Source organism: Pelmatolapia mariae, linkage group LG7 (genome assembly GCF_036321145.2).
Source record: "Pelmatolapia mariae isolate MD_Pm_ZW linkage group LG7, Pm_UMD_F_2, whole genome shotgun sequence".
NCBI classification, from domain to species: domain Eukaryota; kingdom Metazoa; phylum Chordata; class Actinopteri; order Cichliformes; family Cichlidae; genus Pelmatolapia; species Pelmatolapia mariae.
The window spans coordinates 43,072,854-43,099,596 of record NC_086233.1 but is presented as its reverse complement, the minus strand read 5'-3'; the positions used below and the strand labels follow the sequence as shown (position 1 = coordinate 43,099,596).

Genomic DNA, 26,743 nt, shown 5'->3' with positions numbered 1-26,743 from the left:
GGGAAAGCAGGTGCAGACGCCTATAGGAATGAGGAAACATGGTTTGGTCTCATCTGCATAGCTCCACATGATGTTAAAGTGGCCAGCTCCCTAGCTCTGTGTCTTAATGGAAGCAACATGATCACAGTTTAAGTTTTTTTAGATTCAAAAAGCAGGATAGCGCATTGAATGCTTACACTACTGCATAAGCTCACAGCACGCGTATAGATGCCCTTCAGACTTAAGGGCCTTGCTATGCAACGCTTGGTCACTGTGGCGGTACATGAGCTGGCTTTCCTCTCTACTTCACTGACAGTTTAATTTTATATTCATTCATCAAAAGTCAAAAACTGCAGTTCCTCTAGTACAGGGGTGTCAAACATAAGGTCTGGAGGCCAGAATCGGCCCATCAAAAGGTTCCAGTCTGGCCCAGTGGATGGATAAAGGAGAGTATAAAATTTGGAGTTTTAACTGCGTTTTTATAACCTCATTAGTAAAAAAGCCGTAAAAGACCTCCTCTACTGCCATTCATACGACGCCAAAGTAAATAAGTAATTAATAAACAAACAATTAACTGAGAGAAAGCCCCCCCCCTCCCCCAAAATAACAAAACAAAACAAACAAACAAAAAAACAGGACATTTTCTGTCTATTAACAAAAACAGGACAGTCTGGGCAAATGAGCTAGGAGACATTTAATCCTCCACATTAATTTCTTACAGTCCAAATAGTCCAAGCCCAAAGAGTGCTGATAGATTTCTTTCACGTACTACAGCAGATGTCTTTATCCTGTAGAAAAACTAAAACGTATTGTTGAGACTGCACTTCTTGTTCTTATAATTAAATGCCTAATGAATTAAATGTGTAGTTAAACTTCCTTACACCAGCAGAAAAGGGTGTTTCACTGGTCTGGCCCACTTAGCATCAAGCTGGGCCATATGTGGCCCATGATGTAAAATTAGTTGACATAAAATGCACAGCTTCACAGCCTGCCAGAAAACACTATAGTCCTGGCCTCAGAATCGTCACAACAGATTTCCTAACAACTCTACAGTTGGTGAATTTCTTTAAAACAACCTTGTTACTGGAAACATGGGTGTGGCTGACAACTGGCAAATGTGCCGACATGTGGCGCTATAGTCGACTGGCGTCTACCAAGTCTCAGCTAAACTAATTGGAGACACTGAAATGGACCACCCTGCCGTCTTAGCGTCGGTGGTGCTTTCTGGAGCGCTTTTAATGGAATCATCTGAAAAATGATAAACCCTGCTGTGTGGTACTGTCTGTCTAAGACTGTGCTCCAGTCTTCTTGAGTGAAATTCTAGCATTTTATTAGACTGTTACTAAAAACTAATTTGCACATGTGTGCATCTTTGCATTGCACTCGCACAGTTTACGAATGCAGCTTGCCAATCAAGCTAGCTAGTGTTATTGGATAACTGAGTACTTCACCCTCTCATCCAAATGTGGTAACCTCTGGCTTCAAAAAACAAACATAGCGTCAGGCAAAATGTTACCGCTGAGGCTTAAAAATGGTGATGTCACTGCATTTAAACAGCCAGTAGTTTGAACGGTGCTTTTCTTGCAAATTTGACCGTCCCTGTCTTTCTAATGATTTTTAATGTGCTCCTGTGCAGAGTACAGCGCCATCAAATTACCAGAATGCAGATCTGAGGTGGAAGGAAGGAAGACATTAGGAGGTTTAGAGTGTAGCTGATAGGTGGTGAGGAAAGCATGCACACGAAGTAGCACCACACACACGCTGATTTACACACACAGAAACACAGTGAAATAATCAGAGACATTTGACTGTGTATGTGTCTGGTGTTAATAGCTACAAATGAATGAATTTTAATGGAAATTAAGTCTACAGTTAGTGTACAAAACATTAGAAATATCTTCCAAATGCCTAATCTTAAGATGCAATAACTAATCCATCTTCTGCTTCCTTTACAGTTTTGATCAGTGAAATCTGGGGGGGAAAAAAAGTTTCACAGAGTTTTGGTCTGCCTGAAACATAAAAAGATCTGTAATATTTCTAATATTTTGTACACACAGTCTAGGTTGGCTAAAGAAAAGGAGGCCAGTAAAACCTCATCCTTTACAAGTGAGAAGGGAGAGGGTGCGTACTGATTGTCATTCAAGCTGGATTCCCTTTTGAGAGAACAGATGGGTGAAGAAGGGAAGGATGGGTGGGTGGGAAAGAGGGATAGAGGAGGGAAGAAAAGATAACGCAGTTAAAGACAAGCCAAGAGGGAGGAAGCGTCTTCATGGTGAAGGTGTCTGTTTGTGAGTATGAGAAAGTCTGCTGATCTGCTGATGACTGAGATGACAGGAAACAGGAGGGTGATGAGTGATGATATGTGTGTGTGTTTGTTTCCCAGGTGAAATGTCACTCACATTTCCAGAACAGTCTTAAGCTGCTCCAGTTTGGATTTCTTCTCCTCAATCTCACAGTCAGTATGCTGACCCAGTTCGACCAGGAGCAGGCGAGCGATGTCCAGCACTTCCTGGAAGCACAGAGGTTTTTACCTTTAAACTCGAGTGCTGGTGAAATATTGGAGCTTGAGCTGCACGCAGTGATGGCATGAACGCAGTGTGCAAGACGGGATTTAGACAGTTGAGTGTAAATATTTAGACAACAAGACAATGAAGGTTTGTGGTCCATGATAATGATAACGCTTAATATGTGGGAATGTTTAAAAGTACTTTATTATTCTTAAAGGATTCAGTCATAATCAGTCAAAAAAACAAAAACAAAAGAAAACCCAAATATGCAAATAAGAGACAGCCTGGGAAAAAAGAAGCAGGAGATTATTAGTGTTGTCTCTCACCTGCAGCTGCTTTGGTTTTTTGAGTTTTAGCTTTCCTGTTTTATATCCTCCGTACTTTTCAAACAGTTCAAAGAATCTGGTGAAGGATAAGCAGAGGAAAAAAATCAGAACATAATTAAAAAACAAAACATCTATGTTAAATGTTTATCATTAATTTTGTGAGGTAGCTTATAAAGTTGTTGTTACCATCTGTTCTCTTCTATATTACTCCTTGAAAGTCTACTCAGAGCAATGCTTCGGGAAGTCTTTCAGGCTTATAAAATAAAATGACTGAGTGAGCATCATAAGCTAGTGAGGGTGGTCTCTGCCTATGCAGCCACCCATGGAGAAACCTGGAAACTACTCTGACTAATCATCAAACCATATCTATATTAATATCTATTATGGGCATCATTATTATCATTATGGGTACAGGAGGGGGAAGGTCATCAAATGTCATCCTCTAAATGCGTTCATTTCATTCTGTGGAAAATAAATCTAATTGTTTCCACATTCTCTTTAATAAATTATGCTTCTTGTAAATCCTGTAAATAGATGTTTCTATACTATGATTTACTCATGATAGTGAGCTGCATCTGTTATCTCTTAACAACACAAGGTTTACTTTTTTCATGTTAAATTATGTATATATGGACACGCTCATGAGTAAATTATGGGATGGGGAATATATCCAGTACAAAAACAAATGTTTTCCCTTGTCTTGTTTATTTTTCCACATATACAGAACTTTATTATAAATTTTTGTACTTTAAAAAAACAAAACCAAGCATTAAGTTGTATGAACAGGGAACAAGGAAGGCATCTCAAGGCTTAATCTGAGCGACTCACAGAGGATGGCGGACTTCCATTTTCATCTTTTGCTTTGGCGTGCGGTCTCCGTGTCGGATAATGGCGATAACACAGCGCAGCTCCATCCTGAAGAAATAAAAAAATGAGGCAAAATGAGCAAGACACACCAGAGACTTCAAACTGACGCTAAACTGAGTTTGGGATCTCAGTGGACCCAAGCAACCATCTGTTAATGTGTTGTGTCATTTTCCCATAACTACCTTTTTTTTCTTAAGAATAATTCTGGGAATCCTTTGAGGATTTTGCATAATCCCATCTGGGAATAATTTTAAGTGAAGGCTAAAACGAGACATGAGAAATGGAACTTATTTATCCCATGTAGTACTAGGCAACAAAAAATTTTAATGAAATAAAATAAAAAACTAATTTATGTTTTCATTATTTTTGCACTTAAAAATATTTTTAAGTGCAAAAATATTTTAACATGACCCTTAATTAAAAAAAAAAAAAATCATTTAAGGAATTTATAAGACAAAGACGTGTAGTACACACAGTGGCCTGCTCAACAACATCTTTCCTCAGAATTAGTTAATATTTCGTTTTTCAGTACGTACATGGTTCCTGAGGTTGTTGGGACGATGGGGATGTCTTCAGCCTCCATGGGGATGGACCAGGGGATGTGGAGCTGGGGGGCTAACTCCCTCATTACCATATTCCTGGAGATGTCGAGAAAAGCAGAAAAACAAACAAAATGACTAAATGCGAAGCAAAGCTCATTCCATCAGCTCTTCCTTGTGCTAAACAATCCACGGCTGTTTGAAATTGAGCATGTCCATCTAGAAAATCACAGTCCAGTGTTTAACACAGTATAGCAGCGACACCTACCCCAGGACTTTGGCACAGTCGTCGTAGTATTTCATGGAGTTTTTGACAAAGCTGAAGCCGTTAACGTCACAGACAAACGAATGGCCATTGGCTCTGAGCAGGTCGAACCCACACACTGTTTGCTATAATCACACAAGCAAAAGCATTAAAGCCAGTTCACAGTGCATGAGAATGTAGTTAGCCGCAGAGCAGAAAACACATTCAAACAACTAAACAGGTGAAGTAGGATTATATAAAAAAAAAATTAAAAAAAATCCTACTTTACATTTTAATTAATTTGGTGACATTTGACATAAAGAATGTGCGTATGTGTTGTTTTCCACTGGATAGAAAATAGAGCAACTGAGAAGCTGTTTTAAGATTTCATTATCGGGAACAAAATGCTACATTTCTCCAAATAACATTACATTTCTTAGCAGTAATACATTTTTTGTTGCCTACTGCTGCAGTCATGTGTTTTACTTTGTTCAGAGTGGAGGAGTTTCTTCTATTTATGAGTCGTATAAGATGAATTGTAGGTGTTAGAAGAGTCAGCAGCAGAAATCCTCTCTGCTGGTTACTACACTGTGTACTGAAAAAGTGATTTTAGTTCCTTTCATTTATTCAAAAAAAAAAAAATCTAAGTAGTTTCACCTTTCACTCAGTTTTCTCCACATCTGGAGACTCTACAAGGGTTACATAAACAGGTGTACAGTCTTTGGCCACTCGAGGCACAGGAAGCAGTAAAAATAACAAGAAAGGGACCACGAGACCACGGCGGTTACACGACTCACAGTGAACACTCACTACATTCACACATGGTGTGCTTGTGCGAGTCTTTTACCTTGAATGCCAGGCAGACCTTGCGGGCCACCAGTTTCTCCATGGCGGTCAGCATGACTGGGTAGCGGATCTCCTTCCCCTCGCTGTCCCTCTCTACCTTCCCATCCAGTGCTGGAGACTTCCTGGCCTCAGCGTGAGCATAGTCCGGGCCCACTGTATAAACCTAAGAAGCAGCACAGAGCCAATGACTCAGAAGACGTCTCAGAGCAGATGAAATTACTTTATTTCATTTGTCTATTCTTGACCAATATGGTAGCTCGCACCACATCAGTTCAACAATGTATAAACCTCAAATAACTATGAACGGTACCTTTACATCAGTGCCATCCGTCGGCATGAACTCCTCGTAGATATAAGAGCCAGTCTTTCGTACACTGCTTTCTGGGGAGTACACACTACTACGGCTCCCTATCTACAGCAAAGAGAGAGAAAAACACAGAAGAAGAAAAAAACCCCAAAAATAAACATATGGCCACATTTAATGTTCAGCATGTTAAGCTAATTGTCATAACAAAAACATGGTATTTTATCAGCTTCAGTGATAAACAGGTACCTTTCTGAAGAGTCTTTGGCTTCCTCCTCCGGCAGATGTTGGGTAATAGATGTAGACGTTATGGTCCTCTGCGCACACTGGTTTCTCCACAAAGGGTTTATGGAACACCTCCCCATTCACCTCAACTTGGTCCTCCCCCTCCACCAGGTTACACTCTGCACAGGGCAAGACTTAAGCTTTTAAATTCAGGTTGCTAGGAAATAGTTAAAACATACAGAAAAATCTACAGCATTGATGTTTGCATATGGAATGAAATTAGTTTTGCTTAAAGATGGCAGTTAATTAGATTACTGATGTTTTCTATGTGATATTCGGTAGCAGAAATCACCACATTTGAGATTTACCATGTTATCTTGTGTTTATTCTGTTGAAATGAAAATATTTATTTAACAAAAAGTAAAAGCCCACCTTCAGGATTGTCAGGGTCTCGGTTCAGCACAGCGTAACGAGGCAGGTCGATGCCCTCCTCCTGCAGGATCCGATACACTTCCCTCCTGACATGGAACGAACAAACGTCACAGTTTATTTAATGTGGCCATTTGTGCAGTGTATGTATTACAAGAGCTGGGCAAGTTGGAGGGAATATGCGGTACATGTGAAAATAGCAATGTTGTTTACATCACACAACCTCTCGCTGCTCTGATTATCCAGGAAAAAAAACAAACAAAGATGCAAACAAATCAGATTCATGAAAGAATTTCACATTTAGAATTTCCTTTTGGCAAGCAAAAGCCGGTGTTAGAGGTGTGGAGGTTTGCATGAGGACCGTGGCAGAGAGCAATGCAAATGTTTGAAAATGATTCCCATCTCTCCTGCAAACCGCTCCAATGAATGAGCTCACCCTTCAAGCTTCACTGACATCAAAACTCTTCCAAGCAAAACAGTGAGTTTGTTTTTTTAAATACATTCTGGAAAATCCAACAGCATCTGATAAATGCACTTTTAAGAGTTAAACTGATATTTTAAGAGGACCCTTTTAGCACAGCTGCCTCAGCTGTGTGGCCACCATCTCACTGGGGGCCACACAGTTGAGGCCTAATTTTAAAACTAGCTAGTTATGTTTTTACATTGTGATAACCTTCAGCTGTCCATGTGTGCTCAGACGTACCTATCCTGAATGAAATACTGCATGTTGAGATCATTGATGAGCAGTGGATTCCTGAGTTTGGCATATTCCACTGCTTTGTCCAGAGGGAAACCTAAAAAGTAAAACATATCTTCATCAGTACAAGCTGGACCAGCATTTAAAAATAATACAGTAATCGTGATTTTTTTATGCTTTGAAAACTCTGGATATACAACAGTGTATGAGTCGTCATATAAGAGATCAACAAAACTGAACATCTCCTAGATGCAAATGTTGGAAATGTTTTTACTTCAATTCCAAAATGAGCATCAATTTTTAATCAGGAAATGTTTAAAAGCATTTACAGTTTGTTGAAGTTTTAAACAGTCATCACTGAAACCCTCTGACACCCAGGAGCAAAATGATGTATTTTAATGGCCTCAGCACTTAAAAATATATAAAGATGTTTGATGCTTTCTGTGTTATGAAGTTGGTATAATTTAGCAGGGCCATGTTCAACCTGCTTTTTGAAGATGTGATCAACATGTGACGGGATGAAATTCTTCAAAAATCTGGAAGAGCAGAAATTACTTTGGGCAATACAAATGAAAGTTGTGTTTTCCTCCTGATTTTTAATGTAGGTACTCATCTGAGTTTTACGGAAGAGGATTAGGGCCACTGGAAAGAAAAAAAAAAAAAGAATTCTGACTTTTTTCTCAGAATTCTGACTTTAATCTCAGAATTCTGAGAAAAAAAGTCAGAATTCTGAGATTAAAGTCAGAATTCTGAGAAAAAAGTCAGAATTCTGACTTTAATCTCAGAATTCTGAGAAAAAAGTCAGAATTCTTTTTTTTTTCTTTCCAGTGGCCCTAATCCTCTTCCGTAGAGTTTTCCCCAGGAAAGTTTGTAAGAAATGGCAGAATATGGAGAGGCGCTGTATATTGCCTTTTTTTTCCCCACATCATAAAAATATGCACCTGAAACACCCTTCAAAGTTTATTTTTTCATCAGACACCACTATGAAAAGATGCAGATGAAAAAAAAACAAATACATTTCATCAACAGAAAGTCTGCTGTCATAAATGTGAACTTGAGCATGTGAGGTGGTCAAAATAAATAATTAATAAACAGGTATTTACAGTCTGCAGTGGAGACACACCTGCAAAAATAATAACACGGGCCTCATAATGCATTCTCATGTGCTCAGAAGCATGCTACGAAACTAAAAATGTAATCAAAAAAAAAAAGGATCCTACGTGAAACTAACATGACTCATTCACACATAGATGGATCTGAGTCTGAGGGGAAAAATAACACAAATACAAAAAAAGGGCTATGTGCCTGGGATGAGCACATTAAGGATATCTGCACTCATTTAGATCAAGCAGAGCATTTGATCTAAATGAGTGCGGAGTCTGATGCTAAGTCTTAGCTCAGATGCTAAGTCTGAAAACTTAGGAAAAATGCCACTGTCACATTTCATGTGTGACAGAAAATAATGAGAAGTATACAGGATCCACATTACTGTTTCTCACAAGTCAAACTCTGTCAGAATGGTGAGAAAGTCCTTTTAATTATTACTGTTGCACTATTTTACTGTACTTGCTATATGATCTCTTTATGGCACAAAAAAATGAAAAATAAAACATGAATCACAAAAAGTAAACAAATAAAAATAGTGTTCCAAATCTAACTTAAACCAGGTAAGGTTTCAACCCTAAAACCCCAGTCATGTCTCCCTCCCACCTTCGCATTTCTCCTCATGCAACAGATGCTTCGGTTTGCAATTTTTACCTTTGGAGTGGAAGGAGATGAGGCAATCACAGAGGGGCCATTTCTCCACAGGCTCCTCCAGGATGACCTCCTCAGGAAAGATGACCACATCAATGTAGTCAAACTTACAAAGGCGCTCCAAGATCTGAGTCATGGGCTTGGATTTGGATTTCTTTGTCATCGCACATATGCCGACCACAATCTGTCGCTCTGAGGGCTGGTGGAGCAAGGAAGAGGGCAGAGAAGGTTAAGCTAGAGAAGACAAGATTCAGTTGACCCTGACAACATGTCTGAGTGGCTGGGCAGTGTAAAGATGGGCTTTATTACTTTCACAGTTGGGTAATTCACATTATCACAGCAGCAAAGTGGGCAGAGTAGGAATAAACATCTGCAGCTTAAGGTAATACCCACAATAATACTATCAAAAAAGGAAAATGTGCACTATACAAGTATGTATAGTGAAGACATGTAGTGGGCAGCATTAACTTAACTATCATTAACTTTCAGTTCACAGCACAGCTGTAAATTTAGGTTAAGCTTGCTAAGCATGCTAATCATTGAGCTCTGCTTTACTGTGACAATAACTGTTTTTTTTTAGGGGGGGGGGGGGGGGGGTTGTACAGGGGGGGGGGGGGGGGGGATAACAAACTTTAGCATATTTACACACACTTTTCTTTGCTTTGGAATATTATGGAATATTTACAAACCACATGATAAATGCTAACCAATGCTAATCAGGTGTGTAGTGATTAAAACCGACGTTGACCTGAAGGGAGCCATCTGCACTGTTGTGTAGAGATCAGCCTAATTATTTAAATATTGAGATATTTGTTAGGGTACACATTTTTTTTTTTAATGATATTTATTATTTATTTTAATAACCATCCAAATGACATTTCTCTCCTTCAAAGCAGTAACTGTTAAAAATCAGGTGAGCTGAAGCTTAAGTAATTCTAATTCTAATTCTCTAATTCTTTACAATAAAGAATTAGTATCAAACCTATAGACAGTACTGATTTATGACAACATCTTCCTCTCCAACTGAAAGCACAGTGCAAGCTCTCTTTCTTCTGTGTTCACTTGATGAGTGAGCAGTGAGGGTTTAGAGAGTGACTGACAGAAATAAGACACCTTCAGTTGCTTCTAAAGTTCCCTCTGACTGTTTATTACATTTAAATATAGATTTTTGGGGGGGCAGAGAGTAGATTATGTTATTAATTAGTACTGCGACTAGGAAACCCTGAAAATGGTATTTGAAAAGTGCAAAAAACACAAACTGAAGCTGTTCAACAGTCCTGCTACAAGTGTGATAATAAAGAGGACCACTGCAGAGGGGACAGAGCAGTGTTTAAGTTGCAGCACACTCTTTCCTCGAGCCAAACTTTGAATTACTTTTCCTCATCTGATAAGGATCCTAAAATAGGAGTTTCATCAACACCCCGTCTTGTGGGTAATGAGCGCTACAGTCCCACAGGGCTAGCAGAACAACCGTGGATGACCATTAGAACATTAAGTCAGTAATTACCCTTTCTGAAACCTGAAAAATATGATGGTTCTTGCAGCTTTGCAAATGCATTAAACATCACACGAAAAGAAACAAAAGCTTTACTGATAAGGACACTTGATCACATTTATGGTGAATATATTGGATACAAGATTACTACACAATATAGTGTCAGCCACAATCCTATTAACCAAGCTAACGTTGCGAATCTCAAAGACGGAGACAAAGGTTATGGCTCCTAATGAAGCAGTACTTTATAGTCCATTTATAGCAACAGGACACTAAGGCCCAGAAGCCTTACCACTGTTTATCTGCTACACTGTTCTCATGCCATTCTTTGTGTATTTTTGTTTCCATTTCTTTTTCCATTATCCAATTCCAAACATAACTTTTAAAAGTTTCCAGCCCTGTCACTTCCTCATGCCTAAAAATGTCCAACACTGCAGCTTCCTGTTCTGTTATAAAATGAGATCTTCTTTGCCCAGTGTAAAAGTGTATGGTAACTATATTAATATTGTACACCCACTACTTACCGACTCATCATCATCGTCCATTTCCTCTTCTCGAAACATCTCGTTCTTCATGCCTGCGTCCATTTGGCCCATGTCACGTTGATAATTTTCATAGCCAACCACAAACTGAGGAATGTCTCTGCAGCTCCAACCCTGTTTTTTCTTCCTGCTCCTACACAGGGCTCCAACATCACAAACTCCAATGTGACATGGCTCCTTCAGGTTGCTCCTGCCGTCGAAGGGGGTAGGCTGTGATGAAGGTGGCTACTAAGCAAGAACAAAACCAGTCAACTGTGATAGACCGTGACTGGGTGACTAAAACTTGAAGTCCTGGTCATAAACGAAAGTCTGTTGGCTGATAACAAGTTTGATAAAGTATGTGCTGAGGTAGGAAAGAAAGAAGAAAACAGGAAAAAAAACAAAAAAACAAAAAACAACAGCAGGTGTCCTAAGAGGTAGAAAAGATGGCGTGGACTCCACGTGGACTGAGGTAGAGAGTCATGTCCCAGCGTAGAAACCTCACAGTCAACATCTGCATACCATTGTTCTTGCCCTGGGAACAAACAGTACACAAATACTTTAAAAAGCATGACTAATAAAGCAGTATTTGGTAGTAGCAGAAGCACTCAGTAGCTAAAAAAGACAGAACTGTATGTAAAACACAGCCTTACGAGTTTGCACAGTGTCGCTACATCTACCAGTTGAGAATGAAATGGAGGGCTATAAAAACAATGATGAAACTGGGTTATTGCAATTTTAAAGGCCATTCTAGCTATGAGATAACTGCAGTTTATTTATATGCAATCATTTATTGAACCACAGTCAAATAACATTTACATATTTGTTATTGTTATATTTTTGTATCGAGAGATATTCACAATGCATGTGGTAATAGTGAACATTACCAGGTACCAAAATACAAATAGAGGATTAGGAGAAGTATTCCAATTATGTCCCTATAGAACCATTCCATTTACCATTAAAACACATAACATATGACACATAGCATATTACACTGTGTCATTATTTATTGCACAAAAACTAAGAAAAAAAATGCAGAAGCAGTCTATGAAAAACTAAGTACACCCATGACACAGTAGCTTGCAGATTGCTTTGAACAGTAACTTAAAGTAATCATTTTCTATGACTTCAGTCTCTCACATCGTTGTTGAGGAATTTTGGCCTTGAATCTTTATAACTTTGCTTCAATTAATTGAGGTTCGCTGGCATTCATTTACGCACATCTCTCTTAAAGGCATTTCAATCAAATACTACACTGGACTATTGCAACACCTTGACTTTTCCCCCCCTTATTTTCAGTCATTATGTTGTAGATTTGCAGCTATGCTTGGGATCATTGTGCTGTTGTATTTTCATGGTTCCTGTGGCGGCAAAACACTCCCAAATCATGACTTCTCCACCACCATGCTTGACAGCTGAAATGAGGTGGTTCTGATGATATACTCCGTTTGGTTTTCTCCACTATGGATGTTACTGGATCACTCCTACAATTTGGTGTAATTTCAAGATAGTAGATAGAAAAGTCAAGATTTTCATGATTTTATCATTTAACTAAAATAGGGGTTGTTAAACTATTAGAAAAACACACTGTTCAAGTCAGGATATCATGCTATAACCACTTTGTCCAAATTCTCCACATGTGATGTACGTCAAATCTTCCCCCTGTTACGAGACAATCTCACCTCTATTACTAAGGGGTTTGAATGTACAGTCGCTTTCATATTTATGTTTTCTAACAGCTGAAATTAATTTTAAGAGGGTGTTAATAAATAAGTATTATCAAAGAAAATGAATGATCTGTTTTGAAGTACAACCTAGCTTCAATTCACATCTTTTAGATTAAAAAGAAATTTTAATGCAGTTTGGTCTATTTTATTTCATGGCTAGGGCTTAGCAAATAACAAAAACAAAACAAAATTTGTACAATCTCATACTGCATCATTATATGAAATGCTTAATTCACCCTGTTTAATGAAATTATAATCCTTTAAAATGTTTAAAAGTTTCTAACATTAATTAAATAAAAATACCTGGACACCTGTATTCGCTTTTGGTTTTGATATAATAAAGATTTCATGACAAGTTAATATGTTCCTAGTTTTATGCTAGCTGCACCTGGCATAGAAAGGAATACCAGTCCACCTTTTTGAAGTTATTCATACTCAAATTTCAGAGAGAGCTAAAACTCAAACAGCTATAAAACTTGCTTATTTTAATTTTTTCAACAGCACAAGATAAAAAATTAAAAATAAAATCATTCCAATGTACTTCCTTTCAAATTTACTATCATTATCGTGTAAACACAACTTCTAATAGTTTTAATAGTCTTCCTCACGTGGGCGGTCTCACTGCCTGACACGTTTGTGGTTTAGATACCAAAATATGAAACAATTTATATTACATGATTGCTCGGAAAAATATTCAAACTAAAAAAGGTTTTATAGGGTAAACCTGTACAAGTCATGCTTAAAATAAATTAAAAACACTCAAACATTATGCATATCACATCAATGACCAACCTGCCCAGTAGTGTGTGCACATTATCATTTTAGTATGCAAAGCAGTAACAGAGTAGATGTTTCATGCTCAAGTCAGCTATGATTACTCATGTGATGCAAAACCACTCATGCAAATGCACACACAGAAGACAATAAAAGAATTTGCAACATGTTTATCATCCATATGATCAAGATTACAAAAACAATATCAGTTTGAACTGTAAATAAGGGTAACAGAGTGGGCATGTTATGCTTTAACACAGCAGTGAACCATTTTGAAACAACAAAAGAGTGACACTTCCTGTGGTCCTTGTGAATGCAAGGGATTGCAACAGTGATAATTGTTACTGACCTACTTGGTAACTGACCTTAAACAAAGATAACTGGGGATTTGGGATTTTAGGTTAAATAATTTCTGACACATATAATTGTATTTAATGGTAGATGTGGGTTACAAGTATAAGGCAAGCTTTCAGAAATAAGTAATGACCAGTTTTTCACTTCTGTCACAGGGATCCAAATGGCACTGGATAATAGGAATGACGCCCCACAAGTCTTATGGTTTGTTGAGCTGTAACTTTGCAAACCTAAGCTGTGCTGCCATGTTCCTGCTCAGTCTTTTTCTAATTGTACTGTCATGAACTTTAACATTTAACATGGTAACTGTGGCCTGTAGAGTCTGAACTGTTGCTCTTGTTTTTTTTTTTGTTTGTTTGTTTTTTTTTCAGTTTTTCTGACATCAGGTGAATTTGCTTGGAGGTCCACTCTTTGTGTCTTGAATGATTCTCACTTCTGATATTTTTCTACCTTATCGTGTGTTAACACATTTGAATGCTGCTAACTGCCAGAATGGTGGTCACACTTGGTGATGATAATCAAGTGAATTTGATTAGCAGCAACTGGCTACTACTCACCCAAATATTTATGTGCGTACCCTAGTTGTTGTTTTTTTCACTCATTGCTTTTGCATTTTAACTAGTTTGTTAAATTAATAATGGCACAGTATGACATCTTGTGTTGCAGTTCATCTTAAGTTGTATTTTAAGAACTAAGGAAAAGATCATTTTTACGCCCTGATACATAAAACCTCCCAAATGGAAGCGGAGGTATTTAAAAAAACTGTAATTATTTTTAATATATACAAATATGAGTTCTGTATGAATCATCTAAAAAGCCAAATAATTAGTAGCTTTTTTGTAGATAGTATGAAAGGGGAAAAAACTACCATCCTACAGGAAGGATGAAACATATTTCTTGCTTCATTTTGTGTTTTGATGATGGTGATAGAATGAGTTATCCATTATATCAGGCCAAACCCCCCGAAAGGTGGGCTGAGTTGATCTCTGGTGACTCTGAAATACTAGTTGCTGTACTATTTTCTAATTTTGTCTATGTAAATGTGTATGTGTATATAGTGTCCTGTGTTCACCTTCTGATAACAAAATTTATATCTCTTGGCAGCTTGTGGATGTGAATACTGTAACATAAGTTTCAGAAGACCCCTCCCATGCCAGCATAATGCTGACCAGAGCCATTGGATTCCTACATTGTAGGGGGTCAAGGGTTCAGGTTTTTCCTTTAATTTGTCACTCATCGTACATTGCTATTTTTTAAATCCTATTTAAGTCTATTCATGTTCATTCCTCGATGTTTGACATTGCACTTATACATATAATCTGTGGGAGACAAATCCTTTCAGCATTGTGTCAGCAAGGGAATTTGGCATTTTAAAAAAAAAATCCTGCCAAATCAAACATAAGGAATTAAGTGCTGAGGAATCCCCTTGTCATTACAGAGCAGGCAAAAGAAGCTTATACTAATAATGTGCTGTGAGAAAAACAGAGCAGCCATCAGACAGACGTGTGAGAAAACAGAGTTTTGTGCCAGACTGATGCATCAGTGAAATCAGTCCCAGCTTTATCCTCACTGCAAACTCTCATTAGACACTCGAAGAGGAGCTTAAGCCTCCAATTGAATTTAAACATTTAATTGATGGAAAAAATCTTTAAAAGATCCTGTCATTTTCATAAATATGAGCCCATGCTGTAGCTTAGGTTCTGCAACTACTCGTCCTTATCAAGAACTCTGATTTCTTTTTTTTTTTAGATGAATATATGTTTTCTAAAGAGCCAGTCTGGCTACTTGTTGTTTCCATAACGACAAGGGCCAAACAGAAGCCAGGCCTTCCCTCTATCGAGTCACGTGTACATTTAACTGTGGCCTTTTACTCTAGCTAGCATTTTCATTCTTAAGAGAGGTTCCCTTAGGGAACCTCGAGCTGTTTGTATTTTCTATCATATAAATACATACAAAGACTGTTTATGATGTCCGTGTATGGACATGCAACCTGCGTGAAGCTAAATCTCAAGCTTCAGACTGCTGTGAATGGTTTAAGGCAGTTTTATTTCCTACTCTTGGGTCTACATGATGCAACTGAGTGAGATGATCCCCAGTATGATCATGTCAGACACAGTTCTGTTTCACGCTATGCAACATTTCTCCTATTTACGGTAATGTTTTTTTAATTTGTGCAACCATTTCTTTCGCCTCTGCGGCACTCACTGACTGAACACAGGAAACAGGAGACAAGTCACGTGCTTTATAACTCATCCCACGTGACACTACTCAACCTATCAAATCCTTTAATCAGAGAGCGTGTGAAAACAGAGACTGCATAAAGGCCCGAGATGCAGAAGTCTGTAAAAGTAAGTCAGGGGAAGGATAGAGGAAAAAAAGGAGTCTAAAGCTGAGATCGTTTACATGTGAAATGAGAAAATAAGATTTTATTAATATTTTGTTATTAGAGTACCCTTCAGCTTATTGTAGAAGTTTATAATTGAATTGTACTTTGTTTACAGACACTTCCACAACTGCCGGGCTATTTCTGAATATCTCGCACTGAATGATAATGCATGTGGAACTTTATATTCTGGACGTTTGTGTGAGGAAATTCTTTTACTGGACCTCGTTAAGTTTTAGTTGATTACCCGTGTTCTATGTGTTACCATATGTAGTACCATGAACAAGTCTAAATTAAAGTGTAGATCTTCTACTTTTCCAAGTATTTTCATGAATGCATTCATTTTTCTAGGTGTCCATAGATCTAGAGATCTCAACCGCTCCGATTTAGATTTTTGCTCTATGAAGTTTATGGTCAGGGTTATCAGTCAACTGCTTCACAACATGCTGATGCATAACTGAAGGTTTAATCTCCCAGAGGCGTTCGAGGAAATGGAACCCAGAGCTGCTGCCTGCCATCGTCTTTGTTGCTGCTGCGGTTTCGCTATCGCCAGAAAACAATGGAGTTTCAAACCATTCACTGCTAATGTGGCTTCCCACTTCCCACTCAGTAGTAGCAGTTATCAGTAAAGCTTTCATATTGAGCAACATCCAGTATATTAATACAAGTATATCTATGAAAGACCACAATCATCTGATAATATCAGCCAACTGATATACATTATTCACAAAAAAAACGCAGAACAACGCAGAACTTAATGCAAACAAACTCCAAGTTCAATATGTACAAGTAACGCCCATAAACTGGGAAGTGGGAACGGACACACACTACTTTTTCTACATTTATTATTGCAGGAAAAAAGGAGTTTATTACAGTTGACTTGACAGTTTATTTAAAAAAAAAAAACAAAACCCGAAACCCCGGATTTATTAGAATAAAAGACGCAGAATGAAAGTACTCACTTTGAAACTTCTGTTTACAGACAGTGAGGATACAGTCCCATCACCTGTGGCTCAGGTGAGAAGAAAGTGGCCTAGCCATAGTGAAACCAGTTGCTTAACTGTTAAGACTTGCAGCCTAAGCATTTTGATATAATAAGCATCTGTAGGGCCACGGCTTATCTGTTATGTTACCCGAGACCACACAATAAAGACGCAAAGCTGATGCGTCACACCCTCCTAGCTGAGCCAAAACCCATGAGCCATATGTGAAATGAAGCCAAGATTAAAGTAGAAGCTTGCTAATGTATGAGATTGTTATGTCCACAAACAGAACACAAACCCAGATCCATATCACTTGTCTCTCATCGGTATAAACACCACTGCCATGCTGACCCATCCACCCATACCAAAACGCTGATTCCAGGGGAAAAGTCGTCGGGAACAGATGAGGCAGATCATATCAGCTCTCAGTGATGGCACATAAGCCAACTGCACGCGCCCCACAGTCTTTGAATGACTCTAAGAGCTTATTTAAAGTCACTTCCACTCACATGCGGAGCAGATTATTTTAGTGGCACAGTTAAATGCTTTGGCTGCTGAAGAGCAGACACGGCCCTCCTGTGTCCTGGACTTTTAGCCAGGACGGACGTCAGCTGAATCCCACACGTGACCCTGGCTAACCTTGGTACCCAGAAATAACCGTGTCCTCTTCTGCAACACACAAACTAAAAGGGGAGGAGTCAAGGCAGGGAGTTGGGAGGCCAGCCACTGCCCAAAGATAACTTATCATTACTGACCTCTGAGGCGATGACAGGTCGCAGTAAAGCAAGTGGAAGCCCTTCTTGCTGGCCAGAGGGTCAAAGAATTCTAACAGATATAAACTGTAAATAAACATCTATAACTGCTGTGAGTAACCGACAGTGACCCTGAGTTCATTCAGTCTTTGTTACACCAAGGTCATGACCTTTAGCACGCCACCAGTAAGACAGAGTTAAAGAACAGAGCAAAATATAAGATGACGGCCAGAAATACCTGAATGCAAACACTTCACAGCAGTGCAAGTTTTAATTAGCATTCCAGATTCTATAGAGTTATTCTAATATAAATAACTGGGCAGGGCCTGAGCAAAGGCTCAGTGAGAGCAGCGCGTGCGTTTGCTATCAGCTTTCTTTTAAACATGACTTAGCACCATTGCCATTACAATATTTCGAGGTATAGTGCACACTGAAGATTGGATTGGCATTCATGAGGTATCCACGGTGCGTACACATTGGTAGTAAGCAATGCCACTGCTTACCACCTATGTCTAGATTTAATAAATGGTTAACAGGCAACAAAATGAGACTTGTGTGAGATGAGTGAGTGTGTTAAATATAAATTACATAAATCCTGAATATTTAAAAATAGAGTAGAACATTTATTTAACTTCAAACTTAACTTAATATCGTGGCAGGGACACTGAGCTACCCTGAGGAAAGGAACCTCAGACTCTGGAGGGTTTTTGGTAAATGGTAAATGGACTGATTCTTATATAGCACTTTTCTACTCTACCGGGGTACCCTAAGCGCTCTATACAACATGCCACATTCACCCAATCACACCCATTCACACAAGCAAACAAACTTCTCCATCTGATCTGGGTATTGGAGCTTGTCTTTTGAAGCATTTTGCTGGGATTATTTGACAAATAACATCTTGCTTTGGGATAAAGACCATCCAATAAGCGTATGCTTTGACTGCAAGAGTTACCAGATCTCAGTCCAATATAGCAGGATGCAGATGTGGAGGAAAGGGAAACTGGATGTGCAGATGATAAATCTGTATCAACTGTGTGATACCATCACGACAATATGGAACAAAATCTCTGTTGAATCTATGCTATTATGGAATCAGCCAGTTCTGAAGGCGCAAGGGGGGGCAACCCAAGACAAGCAAGGTGTACCTAATACAGTGGCAAGTGAGAGTATTTTATTTATTTATTGAACTTTAGAGCATCACTCTCTGTTGTTAAACTAAATAGAAATCTTGTATCTGTCAGTACCACCGAAGCTCCACTGAAGTCACAGTAGTTAATGTTTCTCTATAAGAAAGCAGAACAAACAGACATAAACAAAAGCACCACACACAAAAATGACTACAGCATTCTCTCCAGTCTGCCTGTTCTTTTGTTCCCCTGGAAAAATAAAAACCTTGCTCGCCCATAAATAAATTAGGCAGCTAAATTATAACATTCCCAGCTGTCACCTGCAGCTCCTTGTCCGGGGGGGATTAGTCATCTCATCACAGCAGCACCGGAGATCAGCAACATGGCTCCAATAAAAGGCTTTTAACCTTTGAGACAATCTGCCACAGTTCGCCTGTGTCGCCATAATGACGGGGAGGAGTCAGTCATTAGTTCAATTCAGCCATCAGCAATTCTGTGATTAGCTATCAAATGAGAAATACAGAGACGTAATGTGCGGCTGGACTATTTGTTTTCCATGGACTAATTGAATAGTTATTGGCTTCCTTTTATTAAACACAAAAAACTAATGAGTCACTGAAGCATAATTTTTGAGATGGTGAGAGAGATGGTCCAAAGAAAGGGTTATTGTTCTCCAAAAACTGTTAACAACTAAATCATTAACAAAGCTGTTAATTATTATATTCAATAAAGCCTCCTGTTGAAGCGCAGGTGAACATCAGCCCTGAAATATATCACCGTGGAGGGCTAGATAACATGCGCGTGACGTTTTTATGACACAGCCAGTGGAACAGCAGGTACAGCGGCCACTACAAGATTATACATTTATTATGCACTGAGCACACAATTAGTTTTGCATGCAAATACAAATCGCCTTCACTGGGGGGAAAAAAGAGCCCATAAAAGGCTTGCCAGTATAAAGGTCCACTACTTACACTTATCAGAGTGTTACTGCAGGACACACGACCTCTGTAAACTAATAGGTTCATTTATGTTAGGTTGAAAGATACACAACCTGATTTTTCCACTATTACGCAGCTTTACAGGTTAACCTCTCATAAAGGAAAAAGCTCTGAAAACGGCTTTAGGGGTGAGAGGACAGAGGAATCCTAAAGAGTTCGACACACAGCTGATTATAAAACTAAGTACCTATGATTAGTCCAATTTACATTTAAAGAACTCTGCGGCTACATTACACTGAACCTGGTTGAGCAGGGTTGTCAAACATAAGGCCCGGGGCCAGAGGCAGCACAGTAAAGCCTGGCTGGGTTTGGAAAATGTGCAGGAGGGCAGACATTTTGGACTTTTCACTGTATTTTTATTACTTTTACAGCTCTTTCTACTGATAAAGAGCTCACCTATGGTCACATATACAACGCCAAAGTATTAGACAAGCAATTAAAAGTTCATGTTTTTCAACTATTTACTATAGAAATGTGTGATTTGAAATAAACCTACTCTCTCTACATGAGGAGATGCTTAAAAATAACAAAAACTTTGTGTTCAAAGATGATGTTCAGATTTTATGCTCATCAAGTCCAACTCATCTCAGTTAGCAAGAAGAAAATGCATCCCAAACAAGAGCTCAGCTCTCAGACAGTTTTAAGTGTTCAAAGTCTTTTAATATATGATATACAGTTGGTAAGTACAGCAGGGCTGCTTTTGTAATCGTGACCTGACCCAACTGTCTTGATACAGTTTTGACTTTAATTTGAGTTCAACAAAAGCTTTGTTTTATTATTACAAAATCAGACAAGTTATAGCACATGATGATTAGGTTCAGTCTGAAAATGAAAATGCATAAAGAGTGGCCAACATTTCTTAAGTTGTTTTTGTCTTGGCTTTGGCCTGGTAAGTGTTACGGGGATTGGTAATGTGGATAGACAGGCTGTTTTAAAAACATTTCATTAGGCCATTTTCTTCACTTAAGATGAAAGAATATAAAACAGCCTAATGAAATGTTTTTAAAACAGCCTGTCTATCCACGTTACCAATCCCTGTAACACTTACCAGGCCAAAGCCAAGACAAAAACAACTGATTACTGTTCCAGGTAAGTCTGGAGTCAATAGATCTTTTATAGCGATGTAAAAAAATGTGGATCTGCTGAACACCGTCAGTTAGAACAATAGTTTGTTGTGAACCAGGTAGCGTTTAATTAGGTGAAGGGTTTTGTGTAGATCGTTTTTCTTTTTTTGTTCCTTTTTTCACAAGAGTTTCACAAGAGGATGTGCTCCAAATGCTCAAACGGAGGACCAGACTGATAATAGTTGTGATCTTTGTTTACAGCCGACTCGTTTTTTCAATTTCTGAACCAAAATAGTTCGAAAATAAATTGAATAAATAAATAAATAAATAATCAAAAATAAAGACAAGCATTTTTTGTGTGTAGAATTTTTTTAAACGATTTCCGTGTTCATTGGACACAAGTATTCGCCTTGTTAGAAGCCACACACACACACACACACACACACACACGTGTTCCTAGTCTCTTTGCAGTGTGTTTTACATTGAATTCATGTTCAGGAAATAGTCCAGATGAGCTCTGATACTATGGCTTTCGCACAATAGCAAACCCCTCGCTCTTTAAATGTTTTACACACCTCAACAGGGACAAACACTACAGGTCGCCCTCCGCTTTCGCTTCAAACACAATGAATGAGGCTTTTGGAGGTTTAAAAATCGAAACGTGGCTCCACAGAGAAACGAAATACACGCACAAATCAGTGCGTCAGCCTGCCCACCACTCAGCACCCCTCACACACACGTACACGCCAGGTACAAAAAGCTGCGCTACTTTTCTTCATTAATACAAAGTCCAGCAAACAAAAAGAAAACACACACACACACTTTCTCCGAACACACTGCTCACGGCTCCGCCGCGACGAGACAACACAAAGCGTTAAAGTGAACAAGTCTTACCAGCGGCAGCAGAGAACAACTGGAAGTCAGTCAGCTGCTCACTTCCTTGTTTCCGCTGACTGACCCGAGCTGAGGGGGAACGGCTACTGCCTCTCTCTTTACTTCTGAACTGTCTGTGAAGTTGTAAACGACATTTTAAGTTCACGTGAGGTCAGTGCCTGCGCTTTGCTGCTGCTGCTTCCTTCCTTTTTTTCTCCTTTTTTTTCCGGAAGGTTTCGTTTGTCAAAGCTGTGACGTTACTCCCACCTAGCGGCCAAATTGTGCATCGCTGCAGACAAGGTGAGATGAATAAAAGGGTATAGTCTAACTATTTTATATAATCTGCACAGCAATGATAGAAGAATTATTTAATGGATTTTTAAAAATATACAAAAATTAAAAATTGCGCTTAAAAACATAAATGAAAATTCAGATATTTAAAAAGCTTCTTTTTCTTCCAGCCGCTCCCTACAGGGGTCGCCAAAGGCCGATCATTTGCCTGAATCTCACCCTATCTTTCCTGTTCTTTCACGCGAACAGTCTGCACGTCCCCCTTAACTACATCCATAAATGTTTTCTGTAGATTTGTGGATCAGAGAAGATTCATGGATCTTCTGATCTTCTTGTGGTCTTTGTCTTTCCCTTCTGCCTGGTGCTCCATATTGTCCTTCCTCTGTACATGTTCAAGCTATCTACATCTGGGCTCTCTAACCTTGTGTCCTGAGCTGTCTCACTCATTCCTAATCACCTGGTCACCCTCAGTGAATATAAATGGTAAATGGCCTGTATTTGTATAGCGCTTTACTAGTCCCTAAGGACCCCAAAGCACTTTTACACAACCAGTCATCCACCCATTCACACACCCATTCACACACTGGTGATGGCAAGCTACATTGTAGCCACAGCTGCCCTGGGGCTATGGGCTCAAAATGTGGTCATAAATATTTTGTACTTGTAAATCAGTTTTGTGCTTGTAAATCAGGATTTGTATGTGTAAAAAGAATTTGTGTGTGTGTAAAAAAGATTTGTATGTGTAAAAAAGATTTGTGTGTGTGTAAAAAAGATTTGTATGTGTAAAAAGAATTTGTGTGTGCGTAAAAAAGATTAGTATGCGTAAAAAGAATTTGTGTGTGCGTAAAAAAGATTTGTATGTGTAAAAAAGATTTGTGTGTGCGTAAAAAAGATTAGTATGCGTAAAAAGAATTTGTGTGTGCGTAAAAAAAGATTTGTATGTGTAAAAAAGATTTGTGTGTGCGTAAAAAAGATTTGTGTGTGCGTAAAAAAGATTTGTATGTGTAAAAAAGATTTGTGTGTGCGTAAAAAAGATTTGTGTGTGCGTAAAAAAGATTTGTATGTGTAAAAAAGATTTGTGTGTGCGTAAAAAAGATTTGTGTGTGTGTAAAAAAGATTTGTGTGTGCGTAAAAAAGATTTGTGTGTGCGTAAAAAAGATTTGTGTGTGGACTTAGCCAAAAAAACCCTGCAAGTTACAAGTACGCATTTTGACCTATTTTTCTTCCTTTCATCTGATTGGTCAATGTCATGTCAATCACAAATGTAACAATCCAATCAGAGAACAGATGGGTTTGCCTGTCGGAGGGGCGCTTTTTTTTGAACTGCAGGTCTTTGAAGGGAATAAATGCCCTTTTACATGCCAACCCAGCGTTTTCCTTCATCACCACGAAGGAAAACAGTCTGTGGTCGTCGGAGTTTGGCGATTTTTGTGTCACAGGTCTACGTGCTTAATACAGGGACTTCCACAGCCTTTTCAACAGCGCTGCGGACCGCGGGGTGGGCAGTGTTTTGGAAATGACAGTCTTCATTACAAAGCTTTCTTCGTTATGAATTAGCATACAGGTTTTTATTGAACATTTGAAGAACTAGCAAAAAAACCCCAGAAACTCTTGTAGAGGACATAAAGTCAGAGATAGAAACGACAAGGAGCAGGTGCATCTAGTACAGGTAGAGCTGCTGCAAAAACCCACAGAGCGCAACAAATTCTGGATCCTTAGCTTTTAGTTAGCATTAGCAGCACATCCTGCTTCCGATGTGAAAGGACTTTTATGCTGCGCACTGTGACTCACAGCCGTGGTCCCGGGTCAGCCATGACTTTGTGTTAAACTAATCCTAAAGTAATGATGGTATTTCTAACCACTGACATACCACAACTTTATCCTTTCAACAGCTGCTGAAAGTTAGCGGACCTAGCTGCTATCGGATATTTATATAGAGATCCTCCAGCTTCAAACTGTATTACCCTTCAAGGACCTGCAGTTCAAAAAAGTGCCCCTCCGACAGGCAAACCCATCTGTTCTCTGATTGGATTGTTACATTTGTGATTGACATGACATTGACCAATCAGATGAAAGGAAGAAAAATAGGTCAAAATGCATACTTGTAACTTGCAGGGTTTTTTTGGCTAAGTCCACACACAAATCTTTTTTACGCACACACAAATCTTTTTTACGCACACACAAATCTTTTTTACACACACACAAATTCTTTTTACACATACAAATCTTTTTTACGCACACACAAATTCTTTTTACACATACAAATCTTTTTTACACACACACAAATCTTTTTTACACATACAAATCTTTTTTACACACACACAAATTCTTTTTACACATACAAATCCTGATTTACAAGTACAAAATATTTATGACCACATTTTGAGCCCATATGGGGCGCACTGACAGAGGCGATATCTTAACATCTTCAACTTTTCCTCCAGCTCTAGTCTCCTGTATTTTTGTCAGTGCCACCATCTCCAAACCACACATCACAAGTCTCACTACCATCTTGTAAACCTTTCCTTTTATTCTTGCTACTATCTTTCTGTCACAAATAACCTCTGACATCTCCACCCACTCCACCCTGCCTGCAGTCTCATCTTCACCTCTCTTGTCCACTGTCCATTGCTGTGGATGGTTGATCCCTGGAATTTCATCCACCTTCACTCATTCTATTCCTTGATGCTTTCCTCTTGCGTCTGTCCCCATCTCTGTCACACACATGTAGTCTGTGTTGTTCTCATAAGTGAGTTTAGACCATTTTTGGGCTCCTACATTTCATCACAGTACCCCTAAAAAACAACTATAAAAATACCAGTAATAATAATGTAGTTTAGTTTTATTATTAACAGAAGGACTTTTCATTAAAAGCCTAAATCAGACTTTTGTTTCTGCAGTAGAAAAAAGATGAGGGTGTAGGTGGGAGGTAATTTCATGACAAAAAGCAGTGGTGCAGATTTAAAACACATTTTAACCTGAATCACATCACCCAACTGCCTCCCTTTACCAGTCATCGTCCCTACATTTAGAGTCTCTACTATTACTGCGTTTCCTTCTCTCTTGATGCCTCCTGACACACTTTCCTCCTCGTCTCTTCCTTTGTTGGCAGGCCAGGCTCACATTAACACCTCCACTAATATTTAATTAAGAGTCCCTTACCAAGTTGCACCTCGACCAGACAGTTTTGGTAGCCATCCACAGGCTTCTGGCATTAATCTTGGGTGAATATTTAATGACTCTTCTCAGTTAGTTTCCATGCACAGACCCAGCTTTTAACCATAATCTACTCATTTTCAATAGGGTTCAGTCGGGGGCATTGGTTGTGCCATTCCAGAAGTTTAATGCTAGCCTACTTTATCTAGTCCTGAACCGATTTTGATCTGCGTTTGGGATCATCGTCCTGTTGAAGCATCCAGCTGTGTCTAAGTGTCAACTATCTAGTTGTTGATTTAAGGTGAAGTTAAAGAATATGGAAGTATTCCTCCTTCTTCATTATTTCATGGATGGAAGGATGGATTGCATGCTTTGAGTTATATAACACACAAAGATTTTTAATTTCACTTTATTCCAGGAGGCTGTCAGCTAAAATATGATGCAAGCTTCACATGTATTATTTCCCAAATCCTGCAGTTCCCTTTGCTTCCCATGAAGTTGTTCCCAGCATGAGACCAGCACCGTTCACTGCCAGACAGCCTGGTGTGGCTGATGTGAATCTGGCAACCTGTCAAGAAAATGTGGAGAGTCTCTCTGCCCCATCATGCAGCAGAATAAGGGAAGTCAGTCTGTGCAGCATAAGGAAGTAGTGTTCACTAAAACCAGTAACCACCACTCCCTCCTTCTCTCATCATCTCTCTCACCACCTATCCAGTGTTCAAAAATCTCTTTTTTACCCAATGGAAATTATGAATTGCGTGTAAAATAAATAACTAAATGCACTCTGAAGAACTCTGTCTCCACTGATTTGGTAAGCTCACTCTCACTGAAGGTTATTTTGTATGCTTTAAGTCACGTTTCACTTGCAAGGAGACAAAAACCAGGAGGGAACTTTTTTGTTTGAAAGACTTCTTTGCTAAAACGTCATTAAACTGTAAGCAGTAAAGTAACAGTGAGCATTTACAGAGGAGGTGGTTAAATGTGTGCACTGAGGCCAACTTAGCTTAACGTCAAACCTAATAATAATTTAAAAAAAAAAACCATCTTGGATACTTCTTGGATACTCATGTAGTTTTCTTGCATGGGTAAAGACTGTGAACAGTCATTACTGACAGTTAAAGAGGTGAACGGGTTCATCAAGCCTCTCTGTGTGCTACCTTCTCTCCTTTTCCCTCAAAGATTCCCTGAAGTGAGCAAACATTTTGTTATCGCTCTTCATTCCATCGCATTTCCTTTAACTTTATCTTCATACATGACAACACTGACATTTCTTACTGTGTTTTTATAATGCAGCAGTGACAGACAGACAAAATAATCACCTTTGTTCTTTGTTTTTTAAAAACATCAAAAACAGTTTAATAGTCAACAAATACAGTACAGTAGAACACAGTGGTTAAAATGTAAATTAGTGCATTTTAGTATAGTATTGTAATTAGGTTTTAAGGTAGTAAAACACTGCTAATTCATGCAGATGAGTAAATATTAAAGGAAAAAGGGATTCAGTGGCTCTATTTGCTG

General features: G+C 38.8%; 1 protein-coding gene across 3 annotated transcripts in view; it reads right to left on the bottom strand.

The window, feature by feature from the left end:
• The window catches only part of ppip5k1b (diphosphoinositol pentakisphosphate kinase 1b), a 47,725-nt gene extending 25,756 nt beyond the window's left edge, over nucleotides 1–21,969 (bottom strand). For all 3 annotated transcript variants that reach the window (XM_063479184.1, XM_063479185.1, XM_063479186.1), the window contains exons 1-13: nucleotides 21,800–21,969; nucleotides 10,738–11,269; nucleotides 8,722–8,917; nucleotides 6,970–7,060; nucleotides 6,270–6,355; nucleotides 5,862–6,016; nucleotides 5,619–5,720; nucleotides 5,310–5,471; nucleotides 4,487–4,608; nucleotides 4,216–4,317; nucleotides 3,641–3,727; nucleotides 2,813–2,888; nucleotides 2,379–2,488 (exon numbers count right to left, since the gene is read on the bottom strand). In XM_063479184.1, the coding sequence (XP_063335254.1) occupies nucleotides 2,379–2,488; nucleotides 2,813–2,888; nucleotides 3,641–3,727; nucleotides 4,216–4,317; nucleotides 4,487–4,608; nucleotides 5,310–5,471; nucleotides 5,619–5,720; nucleotides 5,862–6,016; nucleotides 6,270–6,355; nucleotides 6,970–7,060; nucleotides 8,722–8,917; nucleotides 10,738–10,809 (1,361 nt within the window). In that variant the 5' untranslated portion in view covers nucleotides 10,810–11,269; nucleotides 21,800–21,969. The remainder of the gene's footprint in view (nucleotides 1–2,378; nucleotides 2,489–2,812; nucleotides 2,889–3,640; nucleotides 3,728–4,215; nucleotides 4,318–4,486; nucleotides 4,609–5,309; nucleotides 5,472–5,618; nucleotides 5,721–5,861; nucleotides 6,017–6,269; nucleotides 6,356–6,969; nucleotides 7,061–8,721; nucleotides 8,918–10,737; nucleotides 11,270–21,799) is intronic.
• Nucleotides 21,970–26,743: the final 4,774 nt, after the last annotated feature.